The sequence below is a fragment of the Dendrobates tinctorius genome, unplaced genomic scaffold (genome assembly GCF_039654945.1).
Source record: "Dendrobates tinctorius isolate UK_male_01 unplaced genomic scaffold, ASM3965494v1 ptg000063l, whole genome shotgun sequence".
In the NCBI taxonomy this organism is placed as follows: Eukaryota; Metazoa; Chordata; class Amphibia; order Anura; family Dendrobatidae; genus Dendrobates; species Dendrobates tinctorius.
This window is the reverse complement of record NW_027361731.1, coordinates 11,106,250-11,133,355: the sequence shown is the minus strand read 5'-3', so window position 1 is coordinate 11,133,355 and position 27,106 is coordinate 11,106,250. Positions and strand designations below refer to the sequence as shown.

General features: G+C 46.1%; 1 protein-coding gene across 3 annotated transcripts in view; it reads right to left on the bottom strand.

Annotated features, from left to right (window-relative positions):
• Nucleotides 1–16,189: 16,189 nt before the first annotated feature.
• LOC141094191 (uncharacterized) overlaps nt 16,190–27,106 on the bottom strand; it is a 77,845-nt gene continuing 66,928 nt past the window's right edge. For 2 of the 3 annotated variants that reach the window (XM_073579952.1, XM_073579953.1), the window contains one exon: nt 16,190–21,060. In XM_073579952.1, coding sequence (XP_073436053.1) covers nt 18,440–21,060 — 2,621 coding nt within the window. In that variant the 3' untranslated portion in view covers nt 16,190–18,439. Of the gene's footprint in view, nt 21,061–22,676; nt 22,897–27,106 lie in introns of all 3 variants that reach the window. The other variant, XR_012233026.1, reaches the window with a different exon arrangement.

The following is a 27,106-nucleotide window of genomic DNA, read 5'->3' as shown; positions in this document are numbered from 1 at the left end:
TCAGGCTGCCGCAAAACCGGGGCGGAGGTAAATCTTCGCTTCAGCTCCTGAAAGGAAGCAACAGCCTCCGGAGACCAATTCAACACATCAGCACGCTTCTTAGTCAGATCAGTCAATGGCTTGGCAATACTAGAAAATTTTGCTATAAATTTCCGATAAAAATTAGCAAAACCCAAAAACTTCTGGAGGACCTTCAAAGAAGTGGGCTGAACCCAATCATAAATGGCCTGTACCTTGGCCGGGTCCATTTCAATAGTTGACAGAGACAAAATGAATCCCAAAAATGAAATCCTCTGTACTCCAAAAAGGCATTTTGATCCCTTGACATACAGGGAATTCTCCCTCAAGATCCGGAACACAGTCCGAACATGTTCCACATGAGAATCCCAATCCTTGGAGAAGATCAAAATATCATCCAGATAGATAATCAAAAATTTATCCCCAAAGTCTCGGAAAATATCATTCATGAAGCACTGGAAGACAGAAGGGGCATTAGTGAGCCCAAAAGGCATCACCAGGTACTCAAAATGTCCCTCCGGAGTATTAAACGCCGTCTTCCATTCATCCCCCTGCTTAATGCGGATAAGATTATACGCCCCCCTGAGGTCAAGCTTGGTAAACCAGCAAGCACCTCTAACTCTAGAGAATAGATCCGAAATCAGAGGTAACGGATACTGATATTTAATAGTAATTTTGTTGAGGGCACGATAATCAATACAAGGCCTAAAAGAACCATCCTTTTTGGCCACAAAAAAAAAAAACGGCACCTAAGGGTGAAGAGGATGGTCTAATATGACCCTTCTCCAACACCTCCTTAATATAGGACCGCATAGCCTCGTGCTCGGATACAGATAAATTGAAGAGCCGACCCTTGGGAAATTTACACCCCGGGCTCAGTTCAATTGCACAGTCATAACTCCTATGAGGAGGCAAGGACGCAGACTCATTCTCACTAAATACATCATAAAAGTCCGCCAAATAGTCAGGAACATCATGCGACTGAGGAGAGGTGGAAAAAACCGGAGCCTCACTAAAGGCACACCGACAACCCCAACTCACCACAGACACAGATTTCCAATCCAAAACTGCATTATGAATTTGCAACCAGGGAAACCCCAGAACAACGGCATCATGCAGACCATGCAACACCAAAAATTTGCAATTTTCTTGATGGTCTGGGGCGACCCGCATGACCACCTGGGTCCAAAACTGAGGTTTATTTTTCGCCAAAGGAGTAGCATCAATCCCCCTCAAAGGGATAGGCGTCTGCAGAGGTGTCATCGGAAATCCACAACGTTTAGCAAAATCCAAGTCCATTAGGTTTAGCGCTGCTCCCGAATCCACAAAAGCCTTGGCGGAAAATGTGGACATTGAGCAGATCAGAGTAATTGCCAGAAGAAACTTAGGTTGAACACCACCAACAGAAAACGTGTGTGCAAAGCGTTTCTCTCGTTTAGGACAAACAGAAATAATATGCGAGGCATCTCCACAGAAAAAACACAACTTATTACGCCTTCTGAACTCCTGACGTTGCGCCTTAGACAAAACTCTATCACATTGCATAGGTTCAGACGTCTGTTCAACCGGTGGCAACACCTCTCGTGCAATCCTGCGTTCACGTAAACGCCGATCAACCTGAATGGCTAATGACATAGAATTGTCCAGACCAGAGGGAACAGGAAATCCCACCATAGTATCTTTTACGGCTTCTGACAAACCCTTCCGAAAGAGAGCAGCCAAGGCATTATCATTCCAGGTAGCAAGGACTGCCCACTTTCGGAACTTTTGACAGTACAACTCTGCAGAATCTCGACCCTGGTTCAATGCCAACAGGGTCTTTTCAGCCTGATCAATAGCATTAGGTTCGTCATACAACAACCCCAAGGCTTGAAAGAATGCGTTCACATTAGTCAGAATAGGATCATCTGGTTTCAAAGAAAACGCCCAATCCTGGGGATCGCCACGCAGCAAAGAGATGACAATTTTAACCTGCTGCACGGGTTAGACTTCAAGGCAAAAAATAATTTACAATTATTGGCTGGTCGCAAATGAGTCAGTGGTTTGGCAAATTAAATTGCTTTTGAAGCGCTGCAAGACCGACAACAGTGTTTGAGGAATGGCAGAAATGGGCGCAAGTACAGCGAACCTTCTTAAGTAGGTACAACAAGTCTTGGTAGGTTTTTATAAATTTCTGCACCACTAGGTTCAGCACGTGAGCCATGCATGGCACATGGACCAGCTTCCCGAGCTTTAAAGCCGCCACCAGGTTACGTCTAGTGTTGAGCGATACCACCCGATATTGAAAAATTTCGGATCGGATTGGATCGGCCGATCTAAAAAAAATATGGGGTTATCGTCGATTCCGATCCCGGAAGTCCCATTCAAGTCAATGGAACAGAAATATCGGAATTGAAAAAAACCCTTTCTTTCCTTGTAGGTTAATTCTACATGAAGAAAAACAACTAATAATAATGTAGAATGTATTGGGGGAGGTGGAGGAGACATTAAAGCCATAGAGGTTTAGCCCAATCAAATGGAATAGCAGGAATAATTTTTTTATTTTAAAGATGTTTGGAGTTACAAAGATATTGACTATGTTAACCTCTTTTCTATTTTGTCAGATATGTATGTTTCACTACTTCCATGCTCTTCACCTTCTTTTTTACTTCTCCCACACTTTCTCCTTCATGATCTTCAGAAGCAGCAGCATCTTTTTCATCAACTTCTTCACCTTATTCATCTTCTTCTTCACCTTCTTCCTATTATTCTTTTTTGTACATTCTTCATATTCTTCTTATTCAACTATTATTCTTCTTCATATTCTACTTTTTTATCTTCTTCCTATTCTTCTTCTTCATCATATTCTTATTTGTGACAGGCATTCCTGTAGTTGTTATCTATAAAAGTTTGAAGATTACACTTTCCGGTCTGCCTGTCACAAAAGATTTACAACAGGATTTGTCCGCGTTCAGTTTGGCCTGCAGCAGCAGGCATTTTCCAGGGGCACCACGAGGAGGAACGGACTCACCCCATACACTGCTTAGTCTTCTTCTGCTTATAATTTAGATAATATCATTTGCTCTTATTTTTAGTCTTAAGCTTAATGTTCTTCTGCTTTTGGTTTTTCTGCTTCTTGGTCTTCTGTCTCTTGTTGTTCTGCATCTTGGTGGTTGTCTTCATGTTCTTTGTCCTCTTGGTCATCTTCTTGAGGGTCATCTTTTTGGTCTTCTTCGGTGTGGTCTTCAGGGTCATCGTCTTCAGGGTCATCGTCAGGGAGATCCAGAATGAGAATCAAAAAACAATTCCACAAGCTTGAACTTGGAAAAGTAGCAGAAGGTACAAGAAGGCTGAGGAACTGCCGAGAACCAGCTGATGGTGCTGGAACCCGGAGGGGCAGCAGAAGGAACAAGAGCCAATAGCACAACCGTGGACCAGCTGACGGTGCTGGAACACGGTTACTAAGCAGGAGGTACCTGTGCTACAAAGCACTACCAAGGACCAGCAGACGTTGCTGGAACTCGGATACCGAGAAGGAGGCACCTAGGCCAAAGGCTCTGCCGAGAACCAGCTGACGATGCTGGAACCCGGATGGGTAGCACAAGGTATCCATGAAAAAGACAAACTTGCAAGGCCGTGAGCCGGCCGCAGTTACCGAAACCCACAGTGCTACAGGGGGTGCTTGTCCTATTGGCACTACGGAACCAGCCTTTATTACCAGAACCCGCAGCCCACATAGGAAGCACCTAAACTGCAGGCACCATAGGCTCGGCTAACCCGACGGCAACACGACAGGACAACGTGTTGGTGGCAAAGTGACGTTGACATTACCCGGAAACAGCAGGCGTACTGCAACCAGGCTGGGCAGGAGGGAGTGCCAGTGCCAAAGACACTTTCGAGAACCAGCTGACAGTGCTGGAACCCAGATGGGTAGCAGAAGCTACAAGAGTCAATGGAACTACCGAGAACCAGCTGACGGTGCTGGAACCCAGAGTGGCAGCAGAAGGAACAAGAGCCAATGGCACAACCGTGGACCAGCTGACGGTGCTGGAACATGGTTATTAAGCAGGAGGTACCTGTGCTACAAAGCACTACCAAGGACCAGCAGACGTTGCTGGAACTCAGATACCGAGAAGGAGGCACCTAGGCCAAAAGCTCTGCCGAGAACCAGCTGACGGTGCTGGAACCCGGATGGGTAGCAGAAGCTGCAAGAGCAAATGAAACTAGCGAGGACCAGCTGATGGTGCTGGAACCCGGAGGGGCAGCAGAAGGAACAAGAGCCAATGGCACAACCGTGGACCAGCTGACGGTGCAGGAACACGGTTACCAAGAAGGGGGCACCTAGGCTAAAGGCTCTGCCGAGAACCAGATGACGGTGCTGGAACCCGGATGGGTAGCACAAGGTACCCATGAAAAAGACAAACTTGCAAGGCCGTGAGCCGGCCGCAGTTACCGAAACCCACAGTCCTACAGGGGGTGCTTGTCCTATTGGCACTACGAAACCAACCTTTATTACCAGAACCCGCAGCCCACATAGGAAGCACCTAAACTGCAGGCACCATAGGCTCGGCTAACCCGACGGCAACACGACAGGACAACGTATCGGTGACAAAGTGACGTTGACACTACCCGGAAACAGCAGGCGTGCTGGAACCAGGTTGGGCAGGAGGGAGTGCCCGTGCCAAAGACACTTCCGAGAACCAGCTGACGGTGCTGGAACCTGGATGGGTAGCAGAAGCTACAAGAGTCAATGGAGCTACCGAGAACCAGCTGACGGTGCTGGAACCCAGAGTGGCAGCAGAAGGAACAAGAGCCAATGGCACAACCGTGGACCAGCTGACTGTTGTGAGCTCATCTGTTCATTCACCTTTTGTGTCCGAGGATCTCCCTCTTCTGGTGAAGGAAGGTAGTGAGGCTGATTTGGATGAAAGAAACCAACCACCTGATCAGGTGGATTGTGATTGGATATCAGGAACTTCAGACCGGATATAAGGCAGCCGACGCCCTTCTGAGTGGCTGGTGATTTCTCTGCTGGATTCTTGGAGATCAGTCTGATTCCTGCTTCCCAAAGATAAGTTTTTGCTCTGCTATTGAACTTAGTAGTTTTGGTTTTGTTTACCTTGTTTTTTGAGTTCAGCCATCCCCGGCTGGGGGTGTGCTGGATTCTTATTCCTTGATCAGTGTTCTCTTTTGCTCTGCCTTCAGAATATTCTGAGTGCTGATATAAGGTTTGAAGTCTAGTGACTTCAGGGTCCTTTTTGCTTATCAGTTGTGTTGGTAATATTTTTAGCAGGGTTTTCTCGGATTGTAGACAGCAGCTTTTTCTGTCCTGTCCATTTTAGTTAGCTTGGGCCCCATTGTTTGCTCAACCTATCTTTCTATCTGTGTTAGTGTTTTCATCTTGTTTCACCGTCATTATATGTTGGGGCTGCCTATTGCTTTGGGGTCTGCTCTGGGGCAGTCAGTTTTCCCCTTTTCTCTCTTTAGGCTTATTTAGCTCTCCGGCTGTGACGAGGTGTCTAGGATCACCGTAGGAAGACTCCACGGCTACTGTTAGTTGTGTGATAGGATTAGGGTCTGCAATCCGCTAGTTTCCAACCTCTGATTTTATGGGCTGAGCTCGCGTTTTGTTTTTTCCTCCTCAGTGACTCAATCATAACAGCTGACGGTGCTGGAATACGGTTACTAAGCAGGCTGTACCTGTGCTACAAAGCACTACCAAGGACCAGCAAACGTTGCTGGAACTCGGATACCGAGAAGGAGGCACCTAGGCCAAAGGCTCTGCCGAGAACCAGCTGACGGTGCTGGAACCCGGATTGGTAGCAGAAGCTGCAAGTGCAAATGAAACTAGCGAGGACCAGCTGATGGTGCTGGAACCCGGAGGGGCAGCAGAAGGAACAAGAGCCAATGGCACAACCGTGGACTAGCTGATGGTGCTGGAACACGGTTACCAAGAAGGAGGCACCTAGGCCAAAGGCTCTGCCGAGAACCAGCTGACGGTGCAGGAACCCGGATAGGTAGCACAAGGTACCCATGAAAAAGACAAACTTGCAAGGCCGTGAGCCGGCCGCAGTTACCAAAACACACAGTCCTACAGGGGGAGCTTGTCCTATTGGCACTACGGAACCAGCCTTTATTACCAGAACCCGCAGCCCACATAGGAAGCACCTAAACTGCAGGCACCATAGGCTCGGCTAACCCGACGGCAACACGACAGGACAACGTATTGGTGGCAAAGTGACGTTGATACTACCCGGAAACAGCAGGCGCGCTGGAACCAGGCTGGGCAGGAGTGAGTACCCGTGCCAAAGACACTTCTGAGCAGCAACTGGCGATGTTGGAGCCCAGGATCAATCACGGAGCAGGCTGAGGCCTACTTGGAGCAAGTTTTATATCGGTTGTACACTACTACTGATTGTAACCGTGCTCCACTTAGGCCTCTGGCTCTACTGTCTCTAGTATTTCCCCTGGCCTCCAACCCCGCCAGCTGCTGCTCTGAAGTGGCATCTGCACAATCCACACTTGTTCCTGGGTTACAGGGGCTCTGTCACGTCAGTGGATCCCCTGATGTGTGTCCGGCAAGGTCTCCTGCTACTAGTAATGGGAATGTGGACAGAGCAGGAGACCTTGCCGGACATACATCAGGGGATCCACTGACGTGACAGAGCCCCTGTAACCCAGGAACAAGTGTGGATTGTGCAGACGCCACTTCAGAGCAGCAACTAGCGGGGTTGGAGGCCAGGGGAAATACTAGAGACAGTGGAGCCAGAGGCCTAAATGGAGCATGGTTAAAAATCAGTAGTAGTGTGACTGTGTAGGCAGCAGGAGACTTTGCCATCCACACAGCATGGGGAGCAGCTGGCATTACTGAACCCCACTGACACAGGAGCGAGTGTTTCTATCTGTGCGGATGGCACTTCCAAGCAACAGCTGGCTGTGTTGAAGCCCAGGATCAATCACGGAGCAGGCTGAGGCCTACTTGGAGCAAGTACAAAATAAGATGTAGTGTGATTTGGGAGGCAGCAGGAGACTTTGCCATCCACACAGCAGGGGAGCAGCTGGCGTTACTGAACCCAACTGACACAGGAGCGAGTGTTTCTATCTGTGCGGATGGCACTTAAAAGCAACAACTGACTGTGTTGAAGCCCAGGATCAATCATGGAGCAGGCTGAGGTCTACTTGAGGCAAGTTTTATATCGGTTGTACACCACTACTGATTGTAACCGTGTTCCACTTATGCCTCTGGCTCTACTGTCTCCAGTATTTCCCCTGGCCTCCAACCCCGCCAGTTGCTGCTCTGAAGTGGCGTCTGCACAATCCACACTTGTTCCTGGGTTACAGGGGCTCAGTCACATCAGTGGATCCCCTGACGTGTGTCCGGCAAGGTCTCCTGCTCTGTCCACATTCCCACAACTAGTAATGGGAATGTGGACAGAGCAGGAGACCTTGCCGGACAAACATCAGGGGATCCACTGACATGACAGAGCCCCTGTAACCCAGGAACAAGTGTGGATTGTGCAGACGCCACTTCAGAGCAGCAACTGGCGGGGTTGGAGGCCAGGGGAAATACTAGAGACAGTGGAGCCAGAGGCATAAGTGGAGCATGGTTAAAAATCAGTAGTAGTGTGACTGTGTAGGCAGCAGGAGAATTTGCCATCCATACAGCAGGGGAACAGCTGACGTTACTGAACCCCACTAACACAGGAGCTAGTGTGTTTTTCTCTGTGAGAACGGCACTTCTGAACACCAACTGGCGTTGTTGGAGCCCAGGATGAAGCATGGAGCAGGCTGAGGCCTGATGTTTTTGGAATGTGGAGGCAGCAGGAGACATTGCCATCCACACAGCAGGGGAACAGCTGATGTTACTGACCCCCACTAACACAGGAGCTAGTATGTTTTTCTCTGTGAGGATGGCACTTCTGAACACCAACTGGCGTTGTTGGAGCCCAGGATGAAGCATGGAGCAGGCTGAGGCCTGATGTTTTTGGAATGTGGAGGCAGCAGGAGACATTGCCATCCACACAGCAGGGGAACAGCTGATGTTACTGACCCCCACTAACACAGGAGCTAGTATGTTTTTCTCTGTGAGGATGGCACTTCTGAACACCAACTGGCGTTGTTGGAGCCCAGGATGAAGCATGGAGCAGGCTGAGGCCTGATGTTTTTGGCATGTGGAGGCAGCAGGAGACATTGCCGTCTATACAGCAGGGGAACAGCTGACGTTACTGAACCCCACTAACACAGGAGCTAGTGTGATTTTCTCTGTGAAGACGGCACTTCTGAACACCAACTGGCGATGTTGGAGCCCAGGAAAAATCAGGGTGTAGGCTGAGGCCTGATATTTTTTGAATGTGGAGGCAGCAGGAGACATTGCCATCCACACAGCAGGGGAACAGCTGATGTTACTGAACCCCATTAACACAGGAGCTAGTGTGTTTTTCTCTGTGAGGACGGCACTTCTGAACACCAAGTGGCGTTGTTGGAGCCCAGGATGAAGCATGGAGCAGGCTGAGGCCTGATGTTTTTGGCATGTGGAGGCAGCAGGAGACATTGCCGTCCACACAGCAGGGGAACAGCTGACGTTACTGAACCCCAGTAACACAGGAGCTAGTGTGTTTTTCTCTGTGAAGACGGCACTTCTGAACACCAACTGGCAATGTTGGAGCCCAGGAAAAATCAGGGTGTAGGCTGAGGCCTGATATTTTTTGAATGTGGAGGCAGCAGGAGACATTGCCGTTTACACAGCAGAGGAACAGCTGACGTTACTGAACCCCACTAACATAGGAGCTAGTGTTTTTCTCTGTGAGGACGGCACTTCTGAACACCAACAGGCATTGTTGGAGCACAGGATCAATCATGCAGCAGGCGGAGGCGAACTTGCAGCAGGTTTTATATAGGTTGTAGACTACTACTGATTGTAACCGTGCTCCACTATGGCCCCTGGCTCCACTGTCTCTAGTATTTCCCCAGGCCTCCAACCCCGCCAGTTACAGCTCTGAAGTGGCGTCTGCACAATCCACACTTGTTCCTGTGTAAATTGGGCTCAGTCACGTCAGTTGATCCCCTGATGTGTGTCCGGCAAGGTCTCCTGCTCTGTCCTCATTCACACTACTAGTAATGGGAATGTGGACAGAGCAGGAGACATTGCCGGACACACATCAGGGGATCAACTGACGTGACTGAGCCCCAGTAACACAGGAACAAGTGTGGATTGTGCAGACGCCACTTCTGAGCAGCAACTGGTGGGGTTGGAGGCCAGGGGAAAAACTAGAGACAGTGGAGCCACAGGTCTAAGTGGAGCACGGTTAAAAATCAGTAGTAGTTTGAATGTGGATGGAGCAGGAGACTTTGCCATCCACACAGCAGGGGAGCAGCTGGCGTTACTGAACCCCACTAACACAGGAGCTAGTGTTTTTCTCTGTGCAGACGACACTTCTGAGCGACAACTGGCTGTGTTGAAGCCCAGGGATTATAGTTCAGGTGGTAGAAACATGAACACAACAGGAGACCTAGATACTGTTGCCAACCAATTATTTATTCTGGAAGAGGACTGGCAAATTCTGGCGAGATCCAGGCCTTGTTCATTTTCAGAAAAGTAAGCCAGTCAACGGTATCGGAAGATAGTCACGTGCGACGGTCTGTTAGTACACCACCTGCGGCACTAAAGACGCGTTCCGATAATACTCTGGCAGCAGGGCAAGCCAGCACCTCCAATGCATACTGGCTAAGCTCTGGCCATGTATCCAGCTTAGAGACCCAAAACTTGAAAGGGGAAGAGCCATCTGGGAGTACACTGACAGGGCAAGACATGTAGTCTGTCACCATCTGATGAAAACGTTGCCTCCTGCTGACTAGAGCCGTCTGTGATGGTGTAGACAATTGTGGCGGACAAACAAAACTTTGCCACATTTGGGCCATAGTGGTCTTGCCTTGTGCTGAGGCGCTGCCTCTGCTCCCTCTTTGTGCCGAGTTTCCTCCACTGCCTCGACGCACAGAGCTGCTTTGTAAAGCACTAGCACCACTGCTGTCGAGTGGAATGGAAAACATGATGGACTGCACCAGTGTGTGTTGGTACTCCCGCAGTTTACGCTCCCAGTTCAACGGTGGTATGAGGCTTTGTTATTTGTCCCGGTAGCGAGGATCTAGGAGGGTGTACACCCAATAATCAGTCGTGTTGAGAATGTGGGCGATGCGGCGGTCATTTCTCAGGCACTGCAGCATGAAATCAACCATGTGCTGCAGACTCCCAACTGCCAAAGAAACGCTGTCCCCTGGTTGATGCGTCATCTCTGCCTGCTCTGCATCACCCCACCCTCGCTGTACATACTGACTAGAGTATTGTGTACCTCCCTCCTCTGGAGAGATGTCTTCCTCCTCCATCGACTCCTCCTCATCCTCCTCCCAAAGTGTCCCCTGCCTAGGCCTTTGTGAGGAACCACGTAGCGCAGGCTGTCCAGAAGCAGATGGCATTTGGGACTCCTCATCCTCCACCTCTTCCAAAACCTCCTCCCTTAGTGCTTGCAGTGTTTTTTGAAGCAGGCAGATAAGGGGGACAGTAATGCTGACTAGTGCATCAGCTGCACTCGCCATCTGCGTGGAATCATCGAAGGCATGCAAAACGAGGCAGATGTCCTTCATAGAGGCCCACTCAGTGGTGCTGAAGTGTGACCGGCGCACAGTGCGACTTGTTTGCGCCTGATGCAGCTGGTACTCCATGACTGCTGCCTGCTGCTCACACAACCGCTCCAACATATGTAACGTTGAATTCCACCTGGTGGGTAGGTCACATATGATGCGATGTTCCGGAAGGCGTAATCGGCGCTGCAGAGCAGTAAGGCACGATCTTGCCGTGCTGGAACGCCGCAAGTGATCGCACTCTATGCGGACCTTGTGCAGCAGTTTATCAAGATCCGGATATACCCTCAGAAAGCTCTGCACGACCAAGTTCAGCACATGTGCCAGACATGGGATGTGAGTGAGGTTGCCTAGGCCAAGAGCTGCCACCAGATTTCGGCCATTGTCACACACTATCAAGCCCAGCTGGAGATTCGCTGGCAGAAACCACACGTCGCTCTCCTGCTTGATGGCATTCCAGAGCTCCTGCGCTGTGTGGCTTCGATTCCCCATAGAAAGTAATTTGAGTACGGCCTGTTGACGTTTGGCCATGGCTGTGCTCATATCGGTCGTAACAGGCTCCTGCTGCGCTGTTTCTGAGGAACTTGAGTAGGAGGAGGAGTCAATATGTACAGACTGGATTCCTGCAATCCGTGGAGTTGGCAGAACACGTACAGCGCCACTCTCCAGACCTGTACCCGGCTCCACAACATTGACCCAATGGGCAGTGAGGGAAAGGTATCGTCCCTGTCCATGGTTACTGGTCCACGCATCGGTGGTCAGGTGGACCTTGCTACTGACGGCATTTAGTAGCGCATGTTGTATTTTTCCCTCCACATGTTTTTGCAGGGCAGGGATGGCTCGCCTGCTGAAATAAAAGCGGCTCGGCACAGTGTATTGTGGGACTGCCAATGCCATCAAGTCCCGGAATGTGTCAGTCTCCACCAGCCTGAATGACAGCATTTCAAGTGCCAGTAGCTTGGCAATGCCAGCATTCAGAGCCTGTGCTCGGGGATGGTTTGCCGAGTATGGCTGCCTTTTATCCCATGCCTGTGCTACCGATGGCTGTAGAGTGGCCTGGGAGTGTGAGGAGGACTGGGAATGTGGTGCTGTGGGTGGAAGTTCACTGGGTCTCCAGACAACAGTGCCAGAGGTTCTTCCTTGGCGATCCTGTGAGGAAGCCGAACCAGCTGTGTGTGAGTTGGAGGAAGAGGCCCCAACACGAGTTGAAGAGGTGGTAGGTGGTGCTGTACGTTGGCCTACATCTTCAGTGAGTCTGTGTAACTCCACCTCGTGCTTGGTCCGCATGTTTCCACATATTTGTGGTATTGAGGTTGCTGACATTTTTCCCTCTTTTGACTTTCTGATGACACAGCTTGCATTTGACAAAGCAAATGTCATCTGCAACTGTGTCAAAAAAGGACCACGCACTGCAAGTCTTGGGAGCGCCCGTTTTGCCTTTTGAAAGAGGAATGCTCCTACCGGGTGCCGAAGTGGAGGCTACAGTCAACCAAGTCTGCCCCCTCCCTCCTGTTTTGGCCGTTTGGGGAAGCTCTTTCTCAGAGCTGCTCCCACCACCTTCCTGTTCCTCACGCCATGATGGGTCAAGGACCTCATCATCTACACTCCCCTCTTCAAACACCTGCTTCTCCTGGGTGGTCTCGCCAGCACCGCACGCACCAGAAAGTGGTAACTGAGCCTCGTCATCATCTGATGCGTACTGAGGTCTGCTGTCCATAGGCACTGGCCCACCTGCCTCTTCAGATTCCGAGGGACAAAGAAGTTGCGCATCACTGCAAACTCCCTCTTCTTCACATTCTTGAATGCTGCTTGGCTGGCCTCCTCTTTCCAAGCCAACAGATTCAGAGAACAGAAGTAGAGACTGTGATGGCTCCTGTCCAGGGCTCTCTGACTGCCTAGGCACTTTGGCAGGTGGTGAAGAGACAGATGGTTGTTCTTCGGTGCTCTGGCCGAGAGGACGTGGAAGTCATTGAAGTCGATTCCTTAGCTGTCATCCATCCGACAACGGCTTCAATTTGTTCCTCCTGCAGCAGTGGGGTACGGCGAGGTCCTACAAAGCTGCGCATAAAGGACTGTTGCCTGCTAAAACTGGGGGATGCTGACTCACTGGTGCCCGCAGCATGCACAGAATCCCCACGTCCTCTCCCTGCTGAAACTCCATGCCCACGCCCGCGTGCCTTACTCCCTGCCTTCTTCATCTTGCTAGACTGATAAAGATAGGCAGAAAAGTACAAAGGGGGTGCTTAGTGTGCTTATTCCTGAACAGCTGGTAACAGGTATAAGAAACACTAATTTTATGAAGTGTGTGTGTGGACTACACTTTAATAATAGGAGCTAATGTGGCCTACACAACTGTCAAATGTAGTGTTTGGTGAACTTTATTTTGTTTTGTTTTTTTAAAAAAAACCTAAAAGGATGTGACCAAAGATTTGAAAGTGATAGTAGCACAAACTTTTTGGAGCTATTACAATGCAGGCAGGTAACCTACAATGCAAAAGATGAGGCTCCAAAAAAATTGGGAAATACTAATCTGGCTGCAGCTGAAGGGCACAAGCCAGAAAAAAGGCTCCTTTATCTACTCCTATATAGTGTTTGCAACCAACCAATGTAGATGGATACGGATGAATGCACACTAATAGGAGAAAAAAAAAGGAGCTGCAATAAAAGAAAAATGTGTGAGGCAGTGACACACGCTGAGCGGCCTACAACCAGACGTAGCTGCAGGACACACTACTCAGCGTGAGCTGCACTCACACACAGTCAGAGACCGCTCAGACAGCCGTGAACAGTGCAGAGAAGTGGGCACTAGCACTGAAAGGCTGCAGAAAGGCTCCACTGTGTACTCCTATAGTATTTACAACCACAGTATATGGATACGGATGGATGCACACTAATAGAATAAAAAATTAGCTGCTATAAAAGAACAATATGTGTGAGGCAGTGACGCACGCAGAGCGGCGTACAACCAGACGTAGCTGCAGGACACACTACTCAGCGTGAGCTGCACTCACACACAGTCAGAGACCTCTCAGACAGCCTAGAACAGTGCAGATAAGTGGGCACTAGCACTGAAGGCTGCAGAAAGACTCCGCTGTCTACTACTAGTGTTTGCAACCAACGTATATGGATACGGATGGAAGCACACTAGATAGAATTTATGAAAAATAAGCAGCTATAAAAGAAAAATATGTATGAGGCAGCAGTGACGCACGCTGGATGGCCTACAACCAGACGTGGCTGAAGGACCCACTACACAGCGTGAGCTGCACTCACACAGCCCTTGCAGACAGCTGTGAACACTGCTGCTAGGCAAAAGAAAGCTACAGTGGTGGTTTATGTAGCCTGGGTAAAGCACAATAGTTTTTTGAGAATCGCTTTTTCTAACTGTCCCTCACAGTCTTCAACAGCAGCCTGTCCCTAACTGAATTCACAGCAGAGTGAACAGAAATGGCGGCGGCTTTTATAGTGCATCATGACATCATTTCAGCAGCCAATCACAGCCATGCCAATAGTTAACATGCCTACATGCCTAACAGGATGTGCCCACACTTCTGAGGATTCCCATTGGCTGAATCAAATCGAGCGGGCTCATAGCATTATGGGAACTTCCGATTCCGGTATTCGATATAAAAAAGTATCGGAACTAAGTATCGGAATTCCAATACAGCTAATATCGGCCGATACCCGATACTTGCGGTATCGGAATGCTCAACTCTAGTTACGCCCATTGTCGCAGACAACCAGACCAGGTTGGAGTTGCAGTGGGGAGAGCCACTGATCGGTCTGTTGTTTTAGTCCTTGCCACAGCTCTGCTGCAGTGTGTGGCGTTTCACCTAAGCAGATCAGCTTTAGCAGAGCATGTTGCCGCTTTACCGATGCGCTGCTGCATAGCTCCCAACTTGGGAGTGATGTGGAGGGTAATTCAGCATAGGATGACGAGGTGGAGGAGGAAGAGGGGAGACAGGACGTATATGAGGCAGAAACCCTGATTGAGGTTGGGCCGGCTATTCGTGGCGTGGGTAGGATATGTGATGGTCCAGTTTGAGACTTTGTCCCACCCTCCACCAGGTTGAGCAAGTGTGCCGTGACAGATGTATCTGTCCCTGGCCACAAGTACTTGTCCACATGTCTGTTGTAAGGTGGACCTTCCCAGTTACGGCATTGGTGAGAGCATGCTTTAGATTGTTTAAGACGTGCTGGTGTAACGCAGGGACTGCACACCGGGAAAAATTGTGCCGGCTGGGAACTGACTATCGGGGCGCAGCCACAGCCAACAGATCATGGAAAGACTGTGTCCCCACCAGCCTAAACGGCAACATCTCCATGGCTAGCAACTTGGCAATGTGCGCGTTCAGTATTTGTGCTTGTGGGTGCATGGCTTGGTATTTACACCTCCTTTCATACATCTGGGGCACAGACAATTGGACGCTTTCCTGGCACAAACAAGTGGATGAGCTTGTTGTGTCCTGTGTCTGTGCAACCACACCTTGTGAGCAAGAGGTATGATGATCACCTGCTTCCTGGCCAGCAGATTGGGAAGGACGGATCACAGGTGACATGGCAGTGGTTTGACCCGCAGACACCGATTAGGTACCCTGTTGTTCAGCCCACCGACTAGGGTGCTTGGCTGCCATGTGTTTCAACATACTGGTGGTGCTTTGGTTGCCTTTGCCTCTGCTCAGCTTCCTATGGCAGATGCTACAGATGACATTTGGTTCAGAAGGACTACGGAAAAAAATTTCCTGACAGAGGCTGAACGCACTCTTGCCTTGACTTGGGGTGCAGAGGGATTGCCCTTGGCAACAGTTGACACACTTCGCACTCTGCTCAAACCAGTAGCCCTTGGTGCCTTTGTTGGTGCTATGTATCCACCTTCTTCCTCTATGCTGCTGTGCTGGCTATGCGTGCCAACGGTTCAGGTCAGATCGGTGGTCTCATCATCAACTACCTTGTAGTCCATGTCATCCTCCTTACGTGTTGATATTGGCGACTGCCCAGATGGCAACTGTGTGTTATCACCATCATCCTCCATCTCTTCACCCAGTATATCATGTGGATGAAAGTGGCTTTCTTCTGGCTATGGGGTTTCAAATATTTGGCCATCATCAACAGACGATACCTCAAGTTCCTCTTCAATGGCGCGGGGTGAGAGGCCAGAGGCAACAAAAGGAAATGGCCCAAACAGATCTTCGGAGTGGCCAAGGTTGGGGTCAAATATTTCCTGCGACTCTTGACGGGGTGATAAACTAGGAACAGGTTGAGAATAGGATGTCCCAGCGTTTGCTGTATGGACAGGAGTCTGTTTTGTCATGGACGATAGGGTGCTGCTAGAAAATTGCGTTAAGGCCTTATCAGCCATCCAAGACAGTATCTGCTCTTGTTCTTCTGGCTTCCAGACTCGTTTACGTTCCAGACAGGGAAATTTTGTCAGGAACCTAGATGCATCAACCTTCTTCGGTCTGTTATGGTTGTCCCACAAGGGTGAGACCCTTCTTAATTGTCTGTGGCCAAATTATATGTGAGAGCATGTACATGCAAGAAAGAAATACACCAGATGTGTTAGTGCCTAAAATGGGTTCATCTCCTTTATTACAGGAAGATACAGTCGGTTTTTAAAGAGAAAAAAACAAGGTGCTTGAAAAGTTATTGCCTCATGGCTTATCGGTACTGGTACAATGGCTGTTGGTCACAAGATAATGCCTAGAACTTTCGCTATTTGTTCTTAGCAGCTGCAAGCTGGTTGTGCAAATATCCATTACAGGTCAAGTTATTGGCAAGCGTAGCAAACAATACACCAAGAATTACTGAATCATAACGTGTTAGCAGAAATAGCTTTTAAGATCTAATTTTCAGTATAGTATAGTACAGTATTCTGCCTAGTACTGCTTTGTGTTTTTCAAACAGCACCACAACAGCACAAAAATATTGCCCTGAGGTTCAAGGCGAGATTACACACCCCAATCACCACACAAGACAGCGGTGCTGCCACTAAAAAATTGCCCTGAGGTTTAAGGCGAGATTACGCATCCCAGTAAGCACACAAGACAGCGGTGCTGGCTGCGTGTCAGTTGTGCAGTATTGTGCGTCCTATTCACTATGAACACAGCACCGAAACAGCACAAAAAAACAAACAAAAAAACTGCCCTGCAGGGGTAAATGCGACCCCAAAAATAGCTGGGATAACTATCACTAATCAGTCTCTGACCTTATACTTTCAGCCCTGAAAAGCTTTTGGGTTTTACAGAGGATTTCTGGATTTGCACAAACACAACTCTCCCTAGCAGCTGCTCACACTCCCTACACTAGCTGTGTTCTAGCACCAGGTTTCATACCTTTAATTGATCATCACATTAAATTCAGAGAATATGTAATCAGGCAACTCCTTAATACAAGCAAACCTGCAAAAAGCCACATGAGTTCACAACAATGCCCATCAGTCAAAAATTATTCTTTTTATAAACCACACAAAAACAAATTTTTTGTGCAAGAAAATGTATAAATATTTTTTTTATTATAAAACCACATACAAGTGCAAAACCAGTGAGTATATATAAGGTGGAAGACTGAGCAGCATAGCCACAATCAAATTACAACCAAACACTGCATGGTTTTTGTGTTTTTGAACTTGTTTTTGTGTGGTTTATAAAAAGAGTAATTTTTGAATGATGGGCATTGTTGTGAACTCATGTGGCTTTTTGTGGGTTTACTAGCTGCATTCTGCATGCAATGTGCAGAAAATGGCGGCAGCAGGGCCTAGATAGAGCCAGGCTATGAGTCATGTATGACGCTCGACGGCCAGCCAATCATAGTAATGCCGCCCACAAGCAAGAAGGGTGCGGCGTTACTGTGATTGGTAAATGCTGGGTGGGACATTTGAATAGTGCGAAGCAAGTAGTCTAATACTCGCTATGTACCGAGTACCGCGAGTTCTTCATTACTCGCCGAGTACCGAACACCCACGACTGTGCTCGCTCATCCCTACCTAGGGCCCAACTTTGCCTAAAACCAGCCCTGTCTCCCAGACATTATGATTTCACATATCCCTAGTCTTTATAATGATATTGCACTAACTCCCTGACAGACTGCAGCATGGCCATTAGTTACAAGCTGCTAATGATCTTTGGAGCAGGTAAGTTTTCCCTGAGTGGTATATATTGGGCCGTCTGAAAACTGAGTTTAGTCTAGAACAATTTGTCCGTACTACTAATTGACTGCTCTTACAATACCAAACTAGGGCAATCCCTATAGGAGAAAAAGCACAATAATTATACTGTATTTTCACATACTTTGTATTCCTGACTGACCGCCACTGGAGTGGCTTATAAACTTACAAAGTATATAGTATGAAGTCTGACATCTGCTATATAAGACTAGTTTTCTGACTGTTTTGGATAACATGATACATGTTTTTTTTGTCTAGTCTCACTTGCATATAGGTCAGTATTAAATAGTCTCTTAATGAGTTGCCTTTGGTGAGGATGATGAAACCCGTAGAAATGAGAGGCTTGGAGAGTGAGTGTATATACATCACCTCACCCGATATACTGAAACGTGGGGTATATGTTTTTTCTATTAGTCACCTTCTGACTAACCTTCAGGGGGTGAATTATTGGTATAGTTTTACATTTGGAAGTTAAAGCTTTATCCTTTTGTCAGCAAACATGAGGATTGACAAGAGACAACCCCTTTTAGACGATCCAATTTTAGTTAAAACAATTCCAACAATCTTAACATAAAAAGGCTTCTCCCCTATGTGACATCTCTGATGTTTATTAACAGTTGATTTCCAAGTAAAATATTTCCCACATTAAGAAAATGAAAAAGGCTTCTCCTCTGTGTGACTGCTCTGATGTCTAACAAGAAAAACTTTCCGGTTAAAACATTTCCCACATTTTGAACAGGAAAAAGGCTTTTCCCCTGTGTGAGTTCTCCAGTGGCTATCAAGATTACTTTTCCGGTTAAAACATTTCCCACACTCTGAACAGGAAAAAGGCTTCTCCCCTGTGTGAGTTCTCCAGTGGGTATCAAGATGACCTTTTTGGTTAAAACATTTCCCACATTCTGAACAGGAAAAAGGCTTCTCCCCTGTATGAGTTCTCCAGTGGCTATCAAGAAGCTCTTTCCGGTTAAAACAATTCCCACATTCTGAACAGGAAAAAGGCTTCTCCCCTGTGTGACCTCTCTGATGTCTATCAAGTTTACATTTCAGGTTAAAACATTTCCCACATTCTGAGCATGAAAAAGGCTTCTCCCCTGTGTGACCACTCTCATGTCTGACAAGAACCGATTTCAGGTTAAAACATTTCCCACATTCTGAACAGGAAAAAGGCTTCTCCCCTGTATGAGTTCTCCAGTGGCTATTAAGAAGCGATTTCTGGTTAAAACATTTCCCACATTCTGAACAGGAAAAACTTTTCTCCCCTGTGTGACCTCTCTGATGTCTATCAAGATTACCTTTAAGGTTAAAACATTTCCCACATTCTGAGCATGAAAAAGGTTTCTCCCCTGTGTGAGTTCTCCAGTGGCTATTAAGAAGCGATTTCTGGTTAAAACATTTCCCACATTCTGAACAGGAAAAAGGCTTCTCCCCTGTATGAGTTCTCCAGTGGCTATTAAGAAGCGATTTCTGGTTAAAACATTTCCCACATTCTGAACAGGAAAAAGGCTTCTTCCCTGTGTGAGTTCTCCAGTGGTTATCAAGATGACCTTTCTGGTTAAAACATTTCCCACATTCTGAACAGGAAAAAGGCTTCTCCCCTGTATGAGTTCTCCAGTGGTTATCAAGAAGCTCTTTCCGGTTAAAACATTTCCCACATTCTGAACAGGAAAAACGCTTCTCCCCTGTGTGACCTCTCTGATGTCTATCAAGATTACATTTCAGCTTAAAACATTTCCCACATTCTGAGCATGAAAAAGGCTTCTCCCCTGTGTGACCTCTCTGATGTCTATCAAGATCACATTTCAGCTTAAAACATTTCCCACATTCTGAACAGGAAAAAGGCTTCTCCCCTGTGTGACTGCTCTGATGTCTGACAAGAACCGATTTCAGGTTAAAACATTTCCCACATTCTGAACAGAAAAAAGGCTTCTCCCCTGTATGAGTTCTCTGATGGAGATCAAGACTTATTTTCCATTTAAAACATTTCCCACATTCTGAACATGAAAAAGGCTTCTCCCCTGTGTGACCACTCTCATGTCTGACAAGAACCGATTTCAGGTTAAAACATTTCCCACATTCTGAACAGGAAAAAGGCTTCTCCCCTGTGTGAGTTCTCCAGTGGCTATTAAGAAGCGATTTCTGGTTAAAACATTTCCCACATTCTGAACAGGAAAAACGTTTCTCCCCTGTGTGACCTCTCTGATGTCTATCAAGATTACCTTTAAGGTTAAAACATTTCCCACATTCTGAGCATGAAAAAGGCTTCTCCCCTGTGTGAGTTCTCCAGTGGCTATTAAGAAGCGATTTCTGGTTAAAACATTTCCCACATTCTGAACAGGAAAAAGGCTTCTCCCCTGTATGAGTTCTCCAGTGGCTATTAAGAAGCGATTTCTGGTTAAAACATTTCCCACATTCTGAACAGGAAAAAGGCTTCTTCCCTGTGTGAGTTCTCCAGTGGTTATCAAGATGACCTTTCTGGTTAAAACATTTCCCACATTCTGAACAGGAAAAAGGCTTCTCCCCTGTATGAGTTCTCCAGTGGTTATCAAGAAGCTCTTTCCGGTTAAAACATTTCCCACATTCTGAACAGGAAAAACGCTTCTCCCCTGTGTGACCTCTCTGATGTCTATCAAGATTACATTTCAGCTTAAAACATTTCCCACATTCTGAGCATGAAAAAGGCTTCTCCCCTGTGTGACCTCTCTGATGTCTATCAAGATCACATTTCAGCTTAAAACATTTCCCACATTCTGAACAGGAAAAAGGCTTCTCCCCTGTGTGACTGCTCTGATGTCTGACAAGAACCGATTTCAGGTTAAAACATTTCCCACATTCTGAACAGAAAAAAGGCTTCTCCCCTGTATGAGTTCTCTGATGGAGATCAAGACTTATTTTCCATTTAAAACATTTCCCACATTCTGAACATGAAAAAGGCTTCTCCCTTATGTGACCACTCTGATGTCTAACAAGAACCGATTTCTGGTTAAAACATTTCCCACATTCTGAACATGAAAATGAATTCTTTGCTTTAGGAGCAATTTGTTTTTTAATGTCTCTTTTGTGACTTTGATTTTCCTTAGTACTCGGTAATGAGTCAGAAGATGGGACCTGTTTCATAGGGTCAGATGACAGATCTTTGCTGTGAATGGATGATGGTATATCTGGAGTAACAGCATTCACTTCAGTTGTATCTTGCAGGATCTCAAGAGCATCAGATTTAAAAATTGAAGATATCAGCTGTCCCTCTGATGTCCTGGTACAGTCATCGGCTAAGATAAAAACAATTATTTTCTTTTTAATAAAATATCCATGAATTTTATATTTTTGAACATTTCTACTTAAACTATCCATAAAAATGGCAAGCTAAGTAAAAAAAAATTAATTTACCAACACAATGACAGTTCACAGTCTAATAGAAAACCTTATAGGATTAACCAGTAGTGTGTGTTGTTCAACTGTTTCTTCATTCTGCCTCCAAAATATTGAATAAAAAGAAACCAATGTTAATTAGGCGAAAATAATACCAATTCTCATCTCACAAAAAATTCCCCACTCAGGTCCATCATCTGTCAATAGAAAAACAGAGGTTCTCACACTATTTGTGGCTCAAAGGCTGTTGAAAAGCAACAAGGTTTCTATAAACCAATCCTGCAAAATCCGCTCTCACTTCTGAGTCTTGCAGTGTGCTCAAACAACATTTAGGATCCCTGTATTTAGCAATACTATAGTGAGAAGAACCCACTTAATTTATGGTGTGTGTCTCTTGGAGTACAATCTGGGCACTATGTGTTGAGTAATAAAATGGCAAATGTGTAATTTTCACTCTGCAACATCCACTGCATGTTAATTTCTGGAAAGTGGCTGTGGAGAAAAAATATTCACTCCTCCTAAGTATTTTGACTGTTCTGGTTTTCTGTAATTAATTATATTAGGGCTCCTGCATATGGTGTGTCCAATCTCATCTGGGATCTGTTCCTGGGGTCCAGCTGGAGTAATCTGCTCCCTACTTCAGGCAATTGGAAAGGACCACACCCTACTAAAGCTCAAAGCATATTGCCGGAATCTGCCAGATACAGCATTGTTCTTCTCTGGTTCAGTCCTTGTGCTCCACTCGCGGCTTGTGTATTTGTTTCCTGTTGTGACCGTGGCCCGTTTACTGACTACTCTTGTGTCTTCTGATTCTTTTTTCTGTCCTTCTGATTCTGACTCAGCTACATGAGTATTCTTCTTGCCATCTATCACCATATATTAGAAGGTAACACCAAGGTTCAAGCCTAAGGGGCCCTGTGTAAGTCCAGATTCCATGTAAGGGTGTTAAAAGAGCGATGAGCAAGGCAGTTCTTGGGATATGGAAAGCAGAGGAAGTAGTGCCAAGCATGTTCATGGTGGACATCGTCTGAGGTGCCAGGTGACCACGAACAGTGCTCCCAATACATTGTGTCCACAAACAGGGCTGCCATTAGGAATTTTGGGGTCCTATACTGGCAAAATTTTCGGGGCCTGCTTGAGACTCTGCCCAGGCTCCACCCCAGTCCCGCCCTCCACCCCTCAAACTGTCCACAGCTCCACCGCGCTCTCTTGGAAAAACTCCACTTCTCACCAATCACACATTAACAGTTCCCATCACCAGATCACACACATAGCCAGCAGCTATTGTTTTGGCCACAAGATTTTTTAAATCTGCCACCACGACAAGGTAGCCTCTTTTGGCCAGGCCCTACTCTATTCTAACATATTAAACACTGGTTAAAATATCCAATAAAATTTAGGTATAATTTTTTTCTTTATTTTTCAATTTTACAAATGACCAATAATATCACATCCAAAAGGGACAAATACCACTGCATATCAGAATAGAAGAAAAAAAAAAAAGTATTCAGCTCACCATTAGATGAATTTCTGTGGCTTTGGGTGTGGACTTCAGGATGGTGCTCGGAAAAAGCGGCTGTGGTAATCAAACAAACGTTCCAGCAACATCCAAATCAGATTGTTGAATAGACGTTAAAACTTCATCTTTATTGCAATGCCTTTAAAAACATACTGTTAAAATTGTAAATCCAGGGGATTACGCTTCCGAGCAAAAATGTTCTTAGTCATAGCCATGTCTGTGATCAGTGCAAAAAGCAGAGTAAAATAGAAAAGGAGGAAGGAAAAGGAAATTAAGTGAGCAATTAATCATGCAAATAAGACAATTATACTAATGGCACAAAGAGAAAAAAAAACACATGAATTCAGTAATAATACATAATATCCGTTCTCTTATTCAATCCAGGAGGGACTCTGCAATTACACTCAAAAATAAATTGCGCTTCTTTGAAATGCAATGCTTTGTCTCTGTCACCGCCTCGATCACTGGTAAGAACTTCCTCTAATGCAGGAACATGAAAAAGTCTAAACAACCTTTATGGACAGATGAAAAATGATAAGAAGCTCCTGATAAACTTCCTGTCCTGACATTTGTAGCCTCATATATGTGTTCCGCCTGCAGGGCCGGATTAAGGTTGGTGGGGGCCCCTGGGCAGAAAATCTGGTGGGGGCCCCCATATCATTAACATTTTAGCCATAACAGTAGAGCGCGAACTGTAGCACTCAGATGTACAATCTAATCTTATCCTCTTGTTCTGCCACATTCAGATTTACAGTACTACAATAGAGATACAGTCCAGGATAACTCAAAGCAGTCCAATTATAGACAGAAAGAGTTACTCACATTTTTTTTATTGAACCCAATGTTAAGACAGCCAAGGAATAATAAAAATGCAGAAAGGGAAAGTTTTCACCGGCAGCAATTGTTGCTAACTACTGTATAACAATATGCTCTCTATTGTATTATCTCCGGAGTACAGCTCCCCCCCCCCCCCACGCAAGGGTATACAGCTCTTGCCCCCTACAAGGGTATACAGGCAGCTTTCCCCCCCATGGGAATACAACTCCCCCCCAACAAGGAATACAGCTCTTGCCCCCTACAAGGGTATACAGGCAGCTGTCCCCCCCCCCCCCCCCCCCAAGGTTATACAGTTCTCCAATGTTTCGTCTTTATACAGTTCCCTCCTCCAGGTATACAGGCCCAAATGTACAGCTCCCCTCTCGCGCATACAGCTCCCCCGATCAATATATAGCTAGCTGGAGCCTGGAGGCAAGGGGGTTAATCACCGTTGCGCTGCAGAGTTGATTGGCAGGTACACAGCAGGCGGCGGGCGCTCGATGCTCGTGAACGCGGCGAGCAGGCAGAGGAGATCCACAGGACAGGAGGCGTGACAGGAGAGGAGGCGTGACAGAAAGAAAGAACAGAGAAAAAAGAAAACAGAGAAAGAAAGAACAGAGAGAGAAAGAAAGAATGGAAAGAAAGAAGAAAGAACAGAGAGAGAGAGAGAGAGAGAGAAAAAAAAAAAAAAAGAAAGATTAGAGAGATAAAGAAACAGAGATAGAAAGATTCTATGAAGATACTATAGCAGCCCGGCTCCCACTGTAGTGCCCACCTGAGCCTCCCGATACAGGAAATATAACGATCCGCTCACATGGCTGACATCCCCAAGTTCAAGGCGATCCTGCTGTCCGCGCTGTTGGAGGAGGACATGGTGATGGATCTGAAGCATTCCCTAAAGTGCCTCCATGGTTCCGTCACAATCTCCTCCCGAAATTACCTAATTTCCGGTCAGCTTTTAGCACGTCACTTCCGGTGGAACGTCACATGCGAATTTTAAAGTGCTCCTCGGGGCTCCGCCGTGTACTCCTGTGTCCGCGGGAAAAGTAAGCTCCCAAGTGGGGCAGTCTCTCTCTCAAAATCGGGACTGTCTCGCTGGGAGGTATGAATGCTCCCCACCATACACCTTGTACACGTAATGGCACCGCATACATCATACACACACGGTTCCGCTTTTTATGCCTCATACACACGGCTCCGTTCTGTACACCTTGCACACACACACACTGCTCAACTCAGTACACACATGGCTCCACTCCGCAAACCTCGTACACATGCGGTTCCGCTCCACACACCTTGCACACACGCAGCTCCGCTCCATACACACACGTGGGGCTCAGCTCCGTACACGTGCGGCTCCGCTCAGTACACCTCACACACTCGCGGCTCTGCTCCGTACACCTCATACACACACACACACACACACACACACACAGCTCCGCTCCGTACACCTTGTACACACACGTCTCTGCTATATCCACCCTGTAAAACCTCCCTGACCCCACACAAACTTCACCTCATCCAGGACGATGAGAACCAGCACAGACAGCAGAGTCCTGCATAAACCAAGGGCTGATACTGGGTACTGGGGGACAGCGTCGGACTGGAACACCTTGGGCCCACCAGAGAAAATCATTCTTGGGGCCCACTATGTAGCTGCATAGAGTTAAATACCAGACCACCAATTATGCGGTAAAACACGCTAATATCCGGGTATAAGGTTGTACATGTCTTAATTATGTAGCAGGAGTTGGGGTAGCCCCCTCATAGAATATAAAGCAGCCCCCTCACATAGTATAATGCAGCCATCTCATAGAATATAAGGCAGCCATCTCATAGAATATAATACTGCCCCCCTCATAGGGTATAATGCACCCCCTCATAGGGTATAATGCTGCCCCCCCTCATAGGGTATAATACTGCCCCCCTCATAGGGTATAATACTGCCCCCCTCATAGGGTATAATACTGCCCCCCTCATAGGGTATAATACTGCCCCCCTCATAGGGTATAATACTGCCCCCCTCATAGGGTATAATGCACCCCCTCATAGGGAATAATGCACCCCCTCATAGGGAATAATGCACCCCCTCATAGGGAATAATGCTGCCCCCTCATAGGGAATAATGCTGCCCCCTCATAGGGTATAATACTGCCCCCCTCATAGGGTATAATACTGCCCCCCTCATAGGGTATAATACTGCCCCCCTCATAGGGTATAATGCACCCCCTCATAGGGTATAATGCTGCCTCCTCATAGGGTATAATACTGCCCCCTCATAGGGTATAATACTGCCCCCCTCATAGGGTATAATACTGCCCCCCTCATAGGGTATAATACTGCCCCCCTCATAGGGTATAATACTGCCCCCCTCATAGGGTATAATGCTGCCCTCCTCATAGGGTATAATGCTGCCCTCCTCATAGGGTAGAATACTGCCCCCTCATAGGGTATAATAATGCCCCCCTCATAGGGTATAATAATGCCCCCCTCATAGGGAATAATGCTATATAGATATATAGATATAGATAGAAAGATAGATGTAGAAATAGATAGATATAGAGATAGAAAGTAGATAATGGATAGATAGATAGATAGATATAGAGATAGATGGCTATAGATAGAAAGATATAGGGATAGATAGAAAGATATAGGGATAGATAGATATATAGATAGAGATAGATAATAGATAGAGATATACAGAAATAATAATAATAATAATAATAATAATATAGACATATATAGATAGATATAGAGATAAATATATATAGATAGATGGATATAAATAAAAATAGATATAGAGATATATATAGAGATAGATATAGAGATAATAGATATAGAGATAGATAGATAGATATAGAGATATATATAGAGACAAATAGATAAAGAAAGATAGATATAGAGATAGAAAGTAGATAATGGATAGATATAGATAGAAAGATTCATAGAGATAGATAGAGATAGATATATAGATAGATCGATAGGTAGATAGATATAGAGATAGAAAATAGATAATGGATAGATAGATAGATATAGAGATAGATGGCTATAGATAGAAAGATATAGGGATAGATAGAAAGATATAGGGATAGATAGATATATAGATAGAGATAGATAATAGATAGAGATATACAGAAATAATAATAATAATAATAATATAGACATATATAGATAGATATAGAGATAAATATATATAGATAGATGGATATAAATAAAAATAGATATAGAGATATATATAGAGATAGATATAGAGATAATAGATATAGAGATAGATAGATAGATATAGAGATAGATATAGAGACAAATAGATAAAGAAAGATAGATATAGAGATAGATATAGAGATAATAGCTAGATATAGAGATATGTATAGAGATAGATAGATATAGAGTTAGAAAGATAGATAGATAGAGATAGCTAGATAGATAGATGGATAGATAGATATAGATAATAGAGATAAAAGATAGATATAATAGATAGATATAGAGATAGATATAGAGATAGATGGATAGATCAATAGATAGATAGATAAAGAGCGAGAGATAGAGATAGAGATTGATAGATAATGAGATATAGAGATAGATATAGAGATATAGTGTTAGATAGAAAGATA